General features: G+C 38.3%; 1 protein-coding gene across 2 annotated transcripts in view; it reads left to right on the forward strand.

Annotated features, from left to right (window-relative positions):
- Positions 1-15,158, forward strand: part of plxnb2a.1 (plexin b2a, tandem duplicate 1) — a 143,783-nt gene that overhangs the window by 113,819 nt on the left and 14,806 nt on the right. For both annotated transcript variants that reach the window (XM_066666921.1, XM_066666922.1), the window contains exons 9-28: positions 409-559; positions 1,135-1,243; positions 2,156-2,267; positions 2,490-2,591; positions 2,869-2,958; positions 3,485-3,572; positions 4,383-4,543; positions 5,185-5,333; positions 5,590-5,725; positions 7,046-7,182; positions 7,469-7,645; positions 9,344-9,455; positions 10,121-10,330; positions 11,608-11,787; positions 12,100-12,236; positions 12,403-12,503; positions 12,607-12,836; positions 13,328-13,509; positions 14,472-14,538; positions 14,648-14,794. In XM_066666921.1, the coding sequence (XP_066523018.1) occupies positions 409-559; positions 1,135-1,243; positions 2,156-2,267; positions 2,490-2,591; positions 2,869-2,958; positions 3,485-3,572; positions 4,383-4,543; positions 5,185-5,333; positions 5,590-5,725; positions 7,046-7,182; positions 7,469-7,645; positions 9,344-9,455; positions 10,121-10,330; positions 11,608-11,787; positions 12,100-12,236; positions 12,403-12,503; positions 12,607-12,836; positions 13,328-13,509; positions 14,472-14,538; positions 14,648-14,794 (2,778 nt within the window). The remainder of the gene's footprint in view (positions 1-408; positions 560-1,134; positions 1,244-2,155; positions 2,268-2,489; positions 2,592-2,868; positions 2,959-3,484; positions 3,573-4,382; positions 4,544-5,184; positions 5,334-5,589; positions 5,726-7,045; positions 7,183-7,468; positions 7,646-9,343; positions 9,456-10,120; positions 10,331-11,607; positions 11,788-12,099; positions 12,237-12,402; positions 12,504-12,606; positions 12,837-13,327; positions 13,510-14,471; positions 14,539-14,647; positions 14,795-15,158) is intronic.

Below are 15,158 nucleotides of genomic sequence, written 5' to 3' on the forward strand. Positions count from 1 at the left end.
TAGAAAGCCCTCAGCTGAACTTCTGACGAGGCCACCAATTTTTGGAGCATTTCAATCTTCCCTTCTGCCTCTACTGACATCAGAATATGCTTCCGTTTTATTTATAAGTGTTAGGATTTCATTGGATGTAATAAGGCTAGGGCACCTGGTACCCTTGAATTAACTTCATGGGTCAGCTCTAATGAATGAGCTTCACTTATTCACACTTCTGTGCTGAATATCAATTTTCTTGCTGTCTTCTCTCCTTGAATTTTCCCCAATCCTGATTTAATTTCTTTTGACATTGCATTACCCATGAGCATTCTGGATTTCTGTTATGATTTCAAAACTAGCATTGTGATGCCAGCATACTATACGTGTCCTTGTGTAGGGTCATTGTAATTGTTTAATTTTTAACTTTCTTTTCAGGTGAAGATTGATGTCCCTGCACTGCCCAACATTTTACCCAGTGATAATCTGAAGTGTGTATATGATGGTGTCTATTATGGTGCTGTGATGAGTGAAGGCAAGGTTGTCTGCTCTCTTCCTTTGAACATCCCACCCACACCTGAAACCCAAGGTCAGTCTTGCTTCTCATGATAAACTATTACTGACTCTTCACCTGCTCACATCTCATATACCACTGTCCAGTCACTGCATAGGATCCAACAGTGAATATAACCAACTTCCAGCATGAAATTTGAAAATTCAATAAATATGAATGTAAACTAAAGATGTATGAGGGAGTTATTTTATATTTTCACAGATTGTTTTAATCATAAATGACAGCGCTAAACCACAATTCCTGTTTAGTCTGACTTTATCAAATATAGTAACTTGGATAAAGTGACCTTAAAGCAAGTAGAAGCAGCTTGTGCCTGTTTGATACTGAGTTGTGAGTCATTGATTAATCCAAATATGTTACAGCTTTAATAAAAAATAAAAACACCATTATACAGGGAACCAATGCTGATTAAATCCTGAAGTAAATAAGCTTTAGGTTACTATTAATTGCTAAATATATTATGTCCTTATAATTGAATTAATAATAATTTAATCATCTAGTTTATATCATGTCAGTCAGTAATGGGTTTAACAGGGAATTTGTCATGACTGTTGGAAGTTCATATTAATATTTACTCTGTGTTTTTGCAGACTTTGTATCTGTCCCTGTAAAGATCAACGTGAATAACATTGAAGTAGCAGCCAGTGAGTACAGGTTCTACAACTGTGCTGCGGTCGTGAAGAATTCAGCCAACACACCGTGAGTGTTAACAGAAACTAAATGCTGGTCTCCTGACCAATCAAGTGTCTTGTTTATAAAAACAGTCCAGCTGCAGTAAATAATTAATTTATCGTTACACTTATATAGCACTTTTCTAGATACCCAAGGACACTGTACAATCAACACGGCTCAGAACTCCATTCCATTCAACACTCAATCCACACACACACGGGCGAGAAGCAGCAGCCAAACACACACAGCGTACTCTCGACCAGGAACGACCTTCCATCTGGAGGACTGCATCAGGCATTAGGGTTTCACCCTGGATAGAGCGCCAATCCATATCTGGGCATACACACGTTCACTCACACATACAGACATTCATTGATATACACACTCATTCACTCACACAGCAGGACTGTTATTACAGTAGCCTCCATGTTTTTGAACTGTGGGAGGAAACCGGAGACCCCGGAGGAAACCAACGCAGACACGGGGAGAACATGGAAACTCCATCCTTTTAGGACTTGAACCCAAGATCCCAGCTCTGAGAGGCGAACGTGCTAACCGCCAAGCCATCGTGCCGCCAATAGGCAACCAATCAGTAGATTAATTTTATGAGGGAAAAAAATGATTATGTTCTTTAAAGTGTTCTAGACACTCATCATACATAATGAATCCAACGGCTTAGAGGTGCACTTGTCAGACATTCATGTGTTCACACATAGCTTGTATAACCGCCACACGTAATTATGAAACATAATTAGGTTCTATGGGACAGCAGCACATAAGCAAAAGCTCATGGGTCAAGCTTCTGCCAAGCATGGGATAAAGGGTTATAATGCCCTTATTGCCCTTATTATGTATTGTTGAGGAGTAGACCAACTCTGTTTACAACCAACTTTGTGTTGCTTTTTCTTCCCTCACTTGCCCCCCATCCTAATATTTTAGGTGCATCGACTGCGTGAACAGCAGGTGGGGCTGCCAGTGGAACACACAGGAGCACACCTGTAGCGATAAAAACGACTCTGTAGACAACCCCAACATAATAGGGCACAACGAGGTGAGGTTTTGTGATGAATTAAATGAGAGACAACAAGAGACTTCCCTTTACCCACCACTGTGAAGTGGCAGTAGATTAAACATTTAAAACATAAATAACAAATCCTGAGATTAGACCTTCTGGTGGTCCATTAGAGTGAAGGCAACCCCTCTAATGGATAGTAAATTATAATTTTATTACACAATGAGAATATTAAAGATTGTTGTTCTCTTGTTCTTGCAGCAGGGGAAGTGTCCTCAGTTTCAGAATCCAGAGCCTCAGCTCATTCCTGTGGACTTCCCAACCCCTATCACCTTTGAAGGCAAAAACCTGGAGAAGTACACGGTATTGAAACTCATTCCCTTCACACCCTCCAATGAGTTTTCTGTGGTTTAATTGCTAAAGTCATATTTTGAATGTTATGCTGTGTATGATTAATGTTGATATACTTAGTATGCAAAGAAGTGGTAGGGATAAATGGGCTTTAGGATTTTTTTGTTTATTTATTTATTTTTAATTAATCGCATTTTAAATGCCCTAATCCCCATAAAGCTTTCACAGCAGATATGTTTTGTCTGTCAGTAAAATCTTGTAAACACTTCTTATTTTCTGCCTCTCTCAGGGAAAAACCTTTCAGATTGGCACTGAGCTAATGCCGCACGTGGGTGAAGTGACCGTTGAGGGATCAAAGTTTAAATTTGAAGGATATAAGGTCAGTATCTAAGACTTTTCACATTCACCTATGCTCATACCTTAAAGGTAGTGGGTCTACATTGACATACTGTGTCCATCCTTCTTCAATTTGTTCTTTCATTCATTCATTCATTATATATTTTTTTCAGTCTTTCATTTAATCATTTATTCTTCCAGTCTTTCTTTCAGGCTCTCTTATATTATTTAGATTTTTTTTTCATCCTTTCTCTTTCTTCATCTCTGCTGTGTAAAGAGGCTGAGAGAAAACAATAAGGAAAGAAAACAGCCTGAATTTACTTAACTGATTACAACGTATAGCTTTGGTTTCAAGGTAACTTTGTCACCTTGGCATGCAGCATCACTGAAATTGAATCTGCCTTGCAATAATGGAAAATTGGAATTTAAAAATAGTGCTTTGCTGAAGTGAATAGCTGCTGAATAACTAGGTTGGGTAGAATTTTCTACACTGAGACAAATCAATTATGAGGCTTAACACCATTTTGTGACAGTCATTCACTGTGATGTCCCTGTTTTTCTTTTCCTAGTTTAAATATAATAAAACGCCAGAGCTGACTATGCCCTTCTATGTGAAAGATAAGGAGACAGACAAGAAGATTGACAGCACACTGCAAGGTAAGTATTATCAGAAACAAATATGACAAGAGAAATGTTATGTCAGTACTATGCTTCTGACAACCACTGCTAAACGTCATTGTATATTCATGATTAAACTTCTACTTGCTCCATGGTGTTTTTCTGTGTTCAGATGTAAGAATTTACCCTTAAATGCTTCCTGTGGTATTGTAATGTTTTACACAATTGTGTGTGTTCTTTTTTTTAACACTGACTAATAGAAATCCTTTCAGTGTTTGTGTAGTGTTTTGGAGCATTTTTTATGGAATTCTCACATGATGTGAAGGACAGCCGCTGTGTTCAAATGATGTACTAAACAAAAAAAATGGAGATACATGTTTTTAACTTGTATTTGTGAGTGCAGTGATGAATTTTGTCCAATGACAATGGTTTGGGAAGTGTTTCTGAACCCATGCAGTGATTTTCACTCCCAAATTGTGTCTGTTTTTAATGTAGTGCCATCTGAGGTCTTGATTCTGTTGAGGTCCAATCAGTGTGGATTTTGGGCCTTAACTCTTGCATTGATATAAATTTTGGTCATATCACCCAGCCCTATGTACTGTAGATGAAGAAAACTTCACATTCTTGCTATTTTATATTAAGAAATATGCATTTTTGACATGTTGCTGGTGACAAATTAACAATGGGCAAAAAACATATATATATTTGCACATCAATGTGTTCTATGTTTATTTACATTTTTCAGTGTCCCAATGTTTCTCATAATGGAGTTTCTGCTATCAAACCTATAATAGGACTAATTCACCCCAACTATTTCTTGCATGCTCTGTCTCTCTCTCCCTCTCTCAGTGGTGCTGTATAATTGTTCAGTGGGTCGTGAGGACTGCAGTTTGTGTAAGAACACCGATGTGAAGTACAGCTGCGCGTGGTGTGACTCCACAAAGTCCTGTGTCTACAGACAACTGTGTGACAGAGAGCTTGAGCAGTGCCCTGCACCCACCATCACAGATGTGAGACACACACACACACACACACACACACACACACACACACACACAGACTATATCATCCTACATTATAGGGATCACCCAATGTCCATTAGTATCAATGTATTCTTTGGCAGATGAATTAAACCAATTTGTAGTCAGTATACACACTAACATAATTTATCCTCTTTTATTCATACTACATTTTTCCTTCTTACTTCTCAAGAAGAAACTATTACTTTAGACTGTCCTCATTCTTTAGATATTGGATACAAGATAAATATACTCTTTTATTATTAACTTAGCTGTAGGCTCTTTTAATTAAAGTGCAAGTAGTGGAAAAGCCACCAAAACTATTCTAGACAGTTCAGGTGCAGGCTCAGAAGTGTTTCAAGGGAACCTCCTTTCATTTTACTACGGTACTATAGATTAATATATTTGTTTATTTGTGTAACTTCAGTGATATATATTTTTTTCATTTAGGCTTTTTTTCTTTTATTTGTGCTGAAACAATTATGGGACTTTGACATGTTCCTCTTGAACATCCGCTGAAATGTAATAGTAGGCATCTGCCATTTAAACCTGCACCACCTTCTTTATCTGGATGCACACTCATGCTGCTCTTCTGTTCTTTCTTAACCTAGCTAATTATGCTCTTCCTCCAGATTGTGCCACGGTATGGTCCTATGGAAGGCCAGATCATGGTAACTATAAAGGGCTCTAACCTGGGCATAAAAAAGGAGGACATCAAAAGAATCACAGTGGCTGGAGTACCGTGTGTACACCAGGCAGAAAAATACTCCATCTCCAATAGGTGACACATTCACAAATACTGACATGCTCTTTATTTTTATAAGCTATGGCAGAGACAAGTTTGAATTAGTCATTCCACATCAGTTAATCATATTTAAAAATGTTTCTTGTACAACTCAATTTATATATACATAGATCATTCTTATATGTATGTGGGAGAACAAATAATACTGTTTGCCTCAAACTGAAGATGACATTTTGTATTCTCTTTTTCTGTCTGGCTGTATTTATATTGTATACTCTTGTGTCCGTGTCAGTGTTGTGTGTAAGATCGGAAAGTGGGAGAGGCGTCCTATGGATGTCGGAGACCCTGGTACTGCGGGGCCAGTGGAAGTAGAGTTGGATGGACGACCCAGTGAGCCTGGAAAATCAATATTGGACTTTACATACAGGGTAACTTTCTCTGCACACACACGAGTGCACACAAATAAGCAGGCAGCACAGTGGGGCAGCATGTAGTGTCACGGTCACACAGCTTCAGGATCCTGGGGTTGTGGATTCATGTTCCGCTCTGGGTTGGTGTGTTCTCCTTGTGTCTGCGTGGGTTTCCTGCTACGGTCCAAAAACACATGTTGGTAGGTGGATTGGCGACTCAAAAGTGTTCATAGGTGTGAGTGTGTGTGTTGCCCTGTGAAGGACTGACGTCCCCTCCAGGGTGTGTTCCTGCCTTGCGCCCAGTGATTCCGGGAAGGCTCTGGACCCACCACAACCCTAAAATGGATGAGCGGTTACAGACAATGAATGAATGAATAATTACATGTGTAAAATAAGACAAATTAAACCAATCAGGTCATGTTGCACCTTTTTTACCTTTTGCTTGATTAAGAAAAGAAAAACTTGCAGTCTTGACATTTTCCGATCAAAAAGAAAAGTCTGACATAGCTTAAGTCTCTGAGTTACATTTCTGTATGCACAGAGCTAACTGGTACTGGTAAGTGATATGCAGGCTCTGCATGCACAGCAAAACAACAGTCACTATGGATTTGGAACTGGGTTTATTTGCAGCTGTAGTGTGTGCTGTGCTTACTTTCGGATTAAACTGAGATTTCTGTGCTGTGAGGTAATGATTAGCATTTTGCAGAAAACGATGAATTCCCCACACTTGCAGGTTCACACAGGTTTGTTAAATACTGATAGGGCACTTTGGTTTTTAAAATGGAATGATTATGGCAAATGCTGTCCTCTCTGGTTTGTTTACGTATGTTTAGGGGAAATTAATGATTTTTGTTTGTACACGGCTGAAGTTTAATTTCACAGAAACTCATTTGTAATTCGAGTTGTTTTGTTTTTTAGCACATTCAGTAATGCAGTTAGCCATCTCCCGAATTTGGACCTGAATTCCTGAATTTCCACATTAAGAAATTCGAATCCTATGAAGCAGGAATGGAGCCATATCCTCAACTAACTTCATGCTTTTTAAGAACTGAGAAGAAGCCTAGAGTACTTGACTGAGACAATTTATTTTTAAAATAACCATTTACTGACTCCAGGGCTTCATTCTTACCTATCTTAAAAATGTTGTACATCTTGTAAACACTAAATGTGGTAAGATACGTCAACTCTCTCAAATTAGGTGCAAGTAACTACAAGAATGGGAAAGTTATTGAAGGAATATTTACAGGTAAACCAAGGATGATATAGCATCAGGGTGGAAATGCCAAACCGAAATGCATAGCGCAGATGTCAGATTTGTTCTGATATTTTTTTTTCCAGGACCCAGTTCCTGAGACAGTTCAACCCACCAGTGGACCAGCCGATGGGGGCACTGTCATCACCATCTCAGGAACGTACCTGGACACAGCCACCAAAGAAGACGTCAAGGTTTATGTGGGAGGAGTGCCCTGCAAAGTGTGAGTAACAATAAAATGTGCAGAAAACATACCTTTATGTTCTCACCCGTAGCTGATGGGATAGTTATATGAAGATGCTTTTCAATGCCTTGTGCCCAGTGATTCCGGGTAGGCTCCGGACCCTCCATGACCCTGAACTGAATAAGCGGTTACAGACAACGAACGAATGAATGCTCTTCAATATATAATAATAATAATAAGAAGAAGAAGAACCTGAACCTGATCCTTGGGAGTGTATCTCATGCTCCTCTTTTTTCCCTCTTCTTTTCTATATATGTTTCTCTAGGCTTACCTTCGGTACCAGTATCACATGTGAAACAGGTCGTTCTGATGGTCCATCCGGTCCATTGAAAGTCACTGTGAAATATGGCAGCAACACCTCTAAAGATGTGTCTCAGAGTACCTTCATGTTCGCACCCAACCCACAGGTCAAAGCCTACAGTCCTAAAGAGAGCTTTATATGGTTAGTACATAGCATGTACACTGTCAAGTCCGGGAAAGTCCGGGAAAACTTTAAATAATGTTCATGCAGTTTGTCGCTGTGCATTAACTTAACATATTACTTCAGCATTATATCTTTCCAAGATTCCTAATGAGAGAAACCCCATTTTCAGGAAGGTTGGAATGCTGTGCACTATGTACTTAAAAAATTAAATTCAATGACTTTCAAAATATTTAAGCCCTATATTTATTTGGAATTATTATAATGCCAATATTTCCAGTGTTTAAACAAAGAATATATATACCACCAAGCACTGGTCTATATATATATTATTTTAAATATATACACATTTTAAATTTGATGCCAGGAGGTATATTTCTTTTAATTTTGCTGAGTAAAACTTTAAAAGAGAGTTTCAGCATCGGATACAGGAGCTTTAATGGAAGAAATTAAAGCTCAAACATGAGTGAGGTTACAGACATTACAGAAGCTGTGTGCACATGTCTCTGTGTGTGTATAAGAGAGAGTGGAGGCAGGGTAAGCGTGAGATTTAGTTATTATATTTAATGCATATTTTACCAAAACTAAAATGTAATCTACCATAAGATTCAATAGTGATCAACAGTGATCTGATGTTATATGGCTTTATCCTTCACTTCCAGTATTGTTCCCATCCTCTCATTTCCGTTGAGAAGATGGACAATAGGTTATGGAGCACCACAGTGTGTAATGTGAATAGTAAATTGGAAAATGAGCTCAGTATTGGGGTGCAGGTACAGAGTTTGAAAAGGTCAACTGTAAACGTGCTGTATTTTGATTGGACGATGATCTGATCGTGATGATTGGGTGCTAATACCAAGTGTAACCAGGGCCATAGTCTTGGACGAAACAGCAATATCAATAATGACCCAGTTTGTCCAAACTTAACCTGAGTCTGGGAAAGCAGCCCATATTGAAAGGCAGATCTGCTAAAGAGATGGATTGTTGGGGAAGAAGAGGAAACTCGGTGCCATTGAGTGATTAATTCTCCTGGGTTAAATCAGTTGCAAGAGACTCTATTGCATAAAACTACAATGTGGATAGAGATCTTTCAGGAGGGTTGAGGTGGCTCATTTTTTTAAAGGGCAGGGCAGTGTTGCTGTCCCTACCTGGAGTTCATGAAGAGAATTGCACCTTTTTTCCTCAACACTCAGTAAATCTGATTCATCTTGAGTACGCAACACAGACTGCATTTAAATTAAAATCCATCTTTTTACAAAAAACGAATGGCCTTTTTAAAGCTTATCTACAAATTTTCATGTTACATGTTAGATAGTTAGCTCTGTAATATAAATGACACTGAGCTCATAACAAAAGTATTAAATGGAGCAAGTTAACCCCAGAGAACACAAATACTTCATAGACCAGTGCTTGGTGTTTTCTAATGGCTGTCATTGAGCATAATGATTAGCCTTATGTGCAGCTGCTCCAGAACATTTCTGTTTATTTACAAACTAGAGATTATGCAAGCTGTGTGAACACCTGTGGCAGAAGTAATTGAACCATCACACATCTAAATTCACTGTTTATAATACAGGTCTGGAAACTATTGGATGTTAGTTTAAATAAAACTTGAGCGGTACATGTATTCTGTCTCCAACTGAAGAGCGCAACATGCAAGCACATGAGAACACACCCATAAACTGGTCTGACTGCATTGTTTTCTGTGTTGTGTTGCAGTGGAGGCAGGACAATCACAGTAGTGGGGACGGGGTTTGACTTGGTTCAGCGTGCAGTCATACAAGTGCTGCCCTCTACTGACGAGTTCCACTCGGAACCCAGCAATATTGTGGTGAGCTGCTTTCTCATTTAATTAAGTAGATATCTACAAATTATAGCAAATTTAACAATAGTGCTAACAGCTGTCTCGTAGCTTGAATTGCTATTTCTTTATAGAAGAGTATGTTAGAAAACAGATAAGGAATTCTGAGAATGTAACAGTCTGACTTTGTTTAAGGAAAATAAAAATGTTGTGTGAAACTGAATTTTTCTAAAAAAAAAAAAAAAAAAAAAATTATATCAAATTAAAACATTAAATAAATGTAGGATAATTGAACATTACCATATGGGCTACAGTCCTTATTTCTCTCCTATAGGAATTGCCAAGCAAAGCAATGAATATCATTCATTTCCACATTAAATTGTGCTGCAATTACATTCTTGTGAATTTTCCATTGCACCCTAAATAGTGCAGCAGTTACATTTTGGACATTTAAATAAAAAAATAAATAGTAAACATTATTTTAATTTAATTTTTCATTCTTTTAAACAAATATTTACAGATGAAAATCCCTGGAAATAATGCTTTCATTAGATACTGGATTGTGGTCATACCATTTTACTGCACCTTAGTCGACTATATTTAGTCACATAACACATTTGATGCACATATTCATATTCATGCACATATTCTGTTTCTAACATCTAGACGCAAGTTAATAAGTCTTTTCCTCCTAGTTTTCGCAGCATGGCAACATTACTAACGGAACTGTGCTGCAGTTCCTCTCTCCTTGGGTGAATCAAACACTTGAGAGCCAATCTTTTAAGACCATTCTTCAGTTGGACAATGTCCAGGTGAACCTGACAGATTTTGAGTACCACCCGGACCCCAAGTTCCAACGACTCTCCAACAGGGCCATCACTGCAGGCGGCATCATCATAGTCAATGTAAGCAAGCAAATAATTCAACATCTCTCTGTTTATCTATCTGTTTTGTAGGGAAACATTCTTAATCAGGTGTTTTATTCTGTCCCATTGCCACAGGTGTATAATATCAAGCCCAGATACATGAAGTCTGCCTTTACAATTATTTGTGAAAGAATAGTTCACTCAAAAGAGCTCTTTGAATATGAGAACTGTGAATTAGAATTTTCTTTTATTTTTATGAATTTCCTTTTATCTATGATAAAATGTATTAAACTTTTCATAAACAAATTTAAAACTAAACAATGTGAAAGACTGATAGATGTACCCCTTGTCCTGGCTCTGAGTTTAAAACAGTGTCAGTTCTGTCAGTGTGGTGAAGTGCGTTCACATTTCACTTTTCTGCTAAGATGACTCTAGAACCCCACTCTGAAATCATTTTACAAACAACACAAAGGGCACAGCTTGGTATCTGCCACAGTGTCCCAAGATTATGGGGAAAGAATGTTTTTTCTTAAAGAGTGTGAAGAGATTTTGATCTAAAGTAGTTTGAGTCAACTCTGTTTCTAGTGCATGTTGTGCTGTTACGAGTGGATCAGACAGAGCAGTGCTGCTGGATATTTAAACATTGTCCACTCTGTGAGACACACCTCCCTCGTTGGTCCACCTTGTAGGTATAAAGTCAGAAACAATAGCTGCAAGGTTTGTGTTGGTCGTCCTCTAGTCCCTCATCAGTGGACACAGGATGCCGCTGGAGGCTGGAAATTTTTGGTTGATGGACTATTCTCATAAACGCAGTGTCCTGCAGTGACACTGAAGGCTTAATAATCTCTAGCAGCACTGCTGTGTCCACGCACCAGTGTAACCACACACTAACACCACCACCACCAGGTCAGTATCAATGAAGCACTGAGAATGATCCACCACCCATATCACACCTGCTCTATGGGGGTCCTGACCATTAGAAGGACAGTGTGAAATGGGGATAAGAAAGTATGCAGAGAAACAGGTGGACTACAGTCTAATTATAGAACTACAAAATGCTAAATGTGGTTAGTTGAGCTGATAAAATGGGCTATGAGTGTAGATACAGGTAGGCGTCCCTAATCCAGTGACAGTTCATTGTATATATAATAAATTATTGAAATTGTAGAGAAGTATACAATGGTTGCAAATAACAAGTACATTTACATTGATTAATGCTTTTTGCTAGGTATATAGTCCACTAGAGGTATGCATATGTATTATATCTCAAAAGCTCAAAAGGTTATCAGATATGTAATGTTCTCTGTGTGTCACAGGGTGAGGGTCTGTCCAAGGCTATGACAGCTCAGGAGGCTCAGGCATTTGTTGGGGACAAGCCATGCACAGTGACCTTTCTGCATGAAGATAAGCTGATTCTGACGGCTCCCTCCACTCCCCCTAAAGCACGCTCCAGACGCCAGCGCAGGGACACCAGCTCAGAGACCATGGATCTAGTGGTGAGGAAATGGAAGAGATGACAACAACTCAAACTCCTGCTCCTTTAACTTCTAAAAACAACACTTCTCATGTTTTATACAGTGTCTCTACTGATTTTCCTTCTGCATATGTTTCTTCATTTTATGTTTCTCAATGTTTTAATTTATTTTCCCTATTCCTTCACTCTGTTTTTATTTCTCTGTCTCTTTCCCATTCCCCCTTATTGTGATTTTTTTGTCTGTTTCTCTTTGTTTTCTCAATTATTCTTTATTTAACTTTCTTTTTTCTTCCTCACATTTATGCTTTAATTTTCTTTATCCCCCATCCCTCAGATTAAGTTTGGCCATGGAGAATGGTGTGTGGATTCTGTTTACTTTGAGAAGAAGCCTGTGGTACCTCTCGCCATCATCATTCCTGCGGTCATCCTCCCTATGCTGCTCTTCATTGCTGTGTCGGTCTACTGTTACAGGTCAATAAGGTTTAACTAATTAGTGCTTTCATTTAGCCACTTGTCTTAAATGTAATTAAATCCAAACCTCGATGTCTTTGAGGTAGCACTGATGCTACACAAGAGTGAGCTTATAACAGTTTTGTTGGTATTCAAAATGTGTCTGTGTGGGGTTGTGTGTATGTAGGAGGAAGAGTCAGCAGGCAGAGAGAGAATATGAAAAGGTAAAGCAGCAGTTGGAGAGTCTGGAGGAGAGTGTACGTGATCGATGTAAAAAAGAATTCACAGGTATGTGGATAAATAAAAACATCAGTTCAGTCCTTACTGTTTCAAACAAAATACATAATGCAGAATATAATTCAAAACAATTGTTTTTCTATTACTCTCTCAGATCTAATGATTGAGATGGAGGACCACACAAGTGATTTGAGCGAGGCTCGTATTCCATTCTTGGACTATAAGAACTACACAGACCGAGTCTTCTTCTTGCCCTCTAAAGATGGTGCCAATGACGTCATGATCACAGGCAAACGGAACATCCCTGAAAACCGCAGGGTCATTGTAGACCAGGCCCTCAACCAGTTTTCCAACCTGCTCAACAGCAAGACCTTTCTTATCAATGTGAGTCATTGCTTCAATTCCTTAATTTATTTATTTATTTATTTATTTATTTGGTAAGCTCATAAAAAAAGACATATCAATGTCTTTTCAACGCCCAAAACTCCTTAATCCACACCCTACCCACTTCCTTGATGTGGTGGTAGGTCACACAATCAAACAGTCAAACAAAGAAGCGCACACGTATTGAAGGCAAATAAATAATTTAAATAAACAAAAAAATAAATACCATAATAAATTAATGAAAATATATAAACAAAAACGTAAAATGAAGAAAACCTTATAAAACTAAAGAAAAGATAATGTTCTAGGATGAGAGCAACAGAGATTTTACAGAATGCTATCTTCCATGATTCAATGGTTTCTGACCTTTGCCTGGCCTCTTTGCCTAGCATCTTCCAGTATGTAATGGTATCAATTATTGCTGGGATCACTGCTGACAGTGAACTAGAAGAGTCCTGTGATATGAAGATGTCAATTTGTCTGTGCTGCAGTTTATCCGTACTCTAGAGGGTCGGCAGGAGTTCAATGCCAGGAGTAAGGTGTACTTTGCTTCCCTGCTGACTGTGGCCTTACACGGGAAGTTGGAGTACTACACAGACATCATGAGAACCCTGCTGCTGGAGCTGATGGAGGAGTATGTTCACAGCAAGAACCCCAAACTAATGCTGCGCAGGTAAAGGATGACCACTCTTTTTACTCATCTTTCTCCCAGGTGTCTATTCTTCATAGTTTTAGTATTGAGTTTCTGACCCAAAAAAGCAAAAACATAATCATTTCCTCTGGGTAAGTAAAAGACTTCTGATCTCAGAGCTACATCATGCTGAGGAGAGAAAAAGCTTTACAATAGTATTTAATTGTATGAGAAAATCATGGAGTCCTTTCTACACTGATATATTGCTGTTAGATTTTTGAAAAGAACTGTACAGCTAAACTTGCACATTTCTTATGTAAGTATGATCTAGCGCAGAGGTGGTTGGGATCAGTCGGATGAAAAAGACTAAAGCTATCTGTGAGATTGGGAAAATCCAAGTGCTGTTTTCCAGAGAGAGATTTCAGAAACAGGAGAAAATTGGGAAGTTTCAAATAGGAACAGAGGAGAACATATTTAGAATATATATTTTCTTTCAAGATGTAACACCTTCAGTTTATTGGATGGTATGTTTATGTTCATTACATAAATAAATCCTTTCACGTTTGCAATTACTGCAGATTTTATATAAAAATAAAATGTGTTTTATATAGAAATAGGCCATGTCTTTATTTGAAAAGTATGAAGAAATTGGTTCAAGCGGCACGTTTATCATCAGAGTTCGACTTTTGTGATGTAATCTGTATAAACATGGTTGTATTTAAATAATTTTTCTGGACACAAATTTACTTTTAATCATATGAAAATAAATGAAAAATGTGTAATCTGTTGTAAGTTGTTGTGAGAAGTCAGGGATTTTATACCCAATCACATATGGCTACAATATGAAATGTATTAAAAGCTTGCTATATATATTGTCTGTTATGCAAAATGTGAATAAAGGGTAAAATAATATACATTATTATCAGTTTACATAAAAAGTAATAGATTTGGAGAGAGAGCTGGAATGTTACTGATGTTGTTCTGTGTTTGTGTCCTGTCTTCAGATCAGAGACAGTGGTGGAGAGGATGCTGTGTAATTGGATGTCTATTTGCTTGTACCAGTTCCTAAAGGTAAAGCTACATTATCTCCCATTTCAGCACCCTTCATTAACCTAGTGTGTTGAGCATCTATTTTCTGAGCAGGAAACGAGCTGAGTCTGTGTGTTCGCTGTGCTTTTAGGACACAGCCGGTGAGCCTCTCTACAAGCTTTTTAAAGCTATAAAGCACCAGGTGGAGAAAGGACCAGTGGATGCTAAGATGAAGAAGGCCAAATACACTCTGAATGACACAGGGCTTTTGGGGGATGATGTGGAGTACACTGTACTGGTGAGTGAATCCTTTACACCACACTGCATATCAGACCTGAATTCATCCATTTTCTCATCATGTCAGTGTGACCTGATTGATAGCGAGTCATTCAACTACATCCTTTTGCTTCTATATACAGTTACGCAACAAAGACATTTAGAGACATTCTGAGTTATTGTATCTATTACTTTCTGCAGTGAGTTCCATGTAGCTTGAGTGTATTTTCTACCATTCAAGGATTTTAAAGTAAAGAGGTAAACAATTTTACTATTAGCTGCTAGTTGCCTTTTCACTTATTTTATACAGTGGACTGCCAACTTCTCCTGTTGCGGGGTGTCTGGTAGTTTCAGTAGAGAATCTCAGGCTTTGGATCACCTCTCCT

Source organism: Hoplias malabaricus, chromosome 4 (assembly GCF_029633855.1).
Source record: "Hoplias malabaricus isolate fHopMal1 chromosome 4, fHopMal1.hap1, whole genome shotgun sequence".
Classification (NCBI taxonomy): Eukaryota; Metazoa; Chordata; class Actinopteri; order Characiformes; family Erythrinidae; genus Hoplias; species Hoplias malabaricus.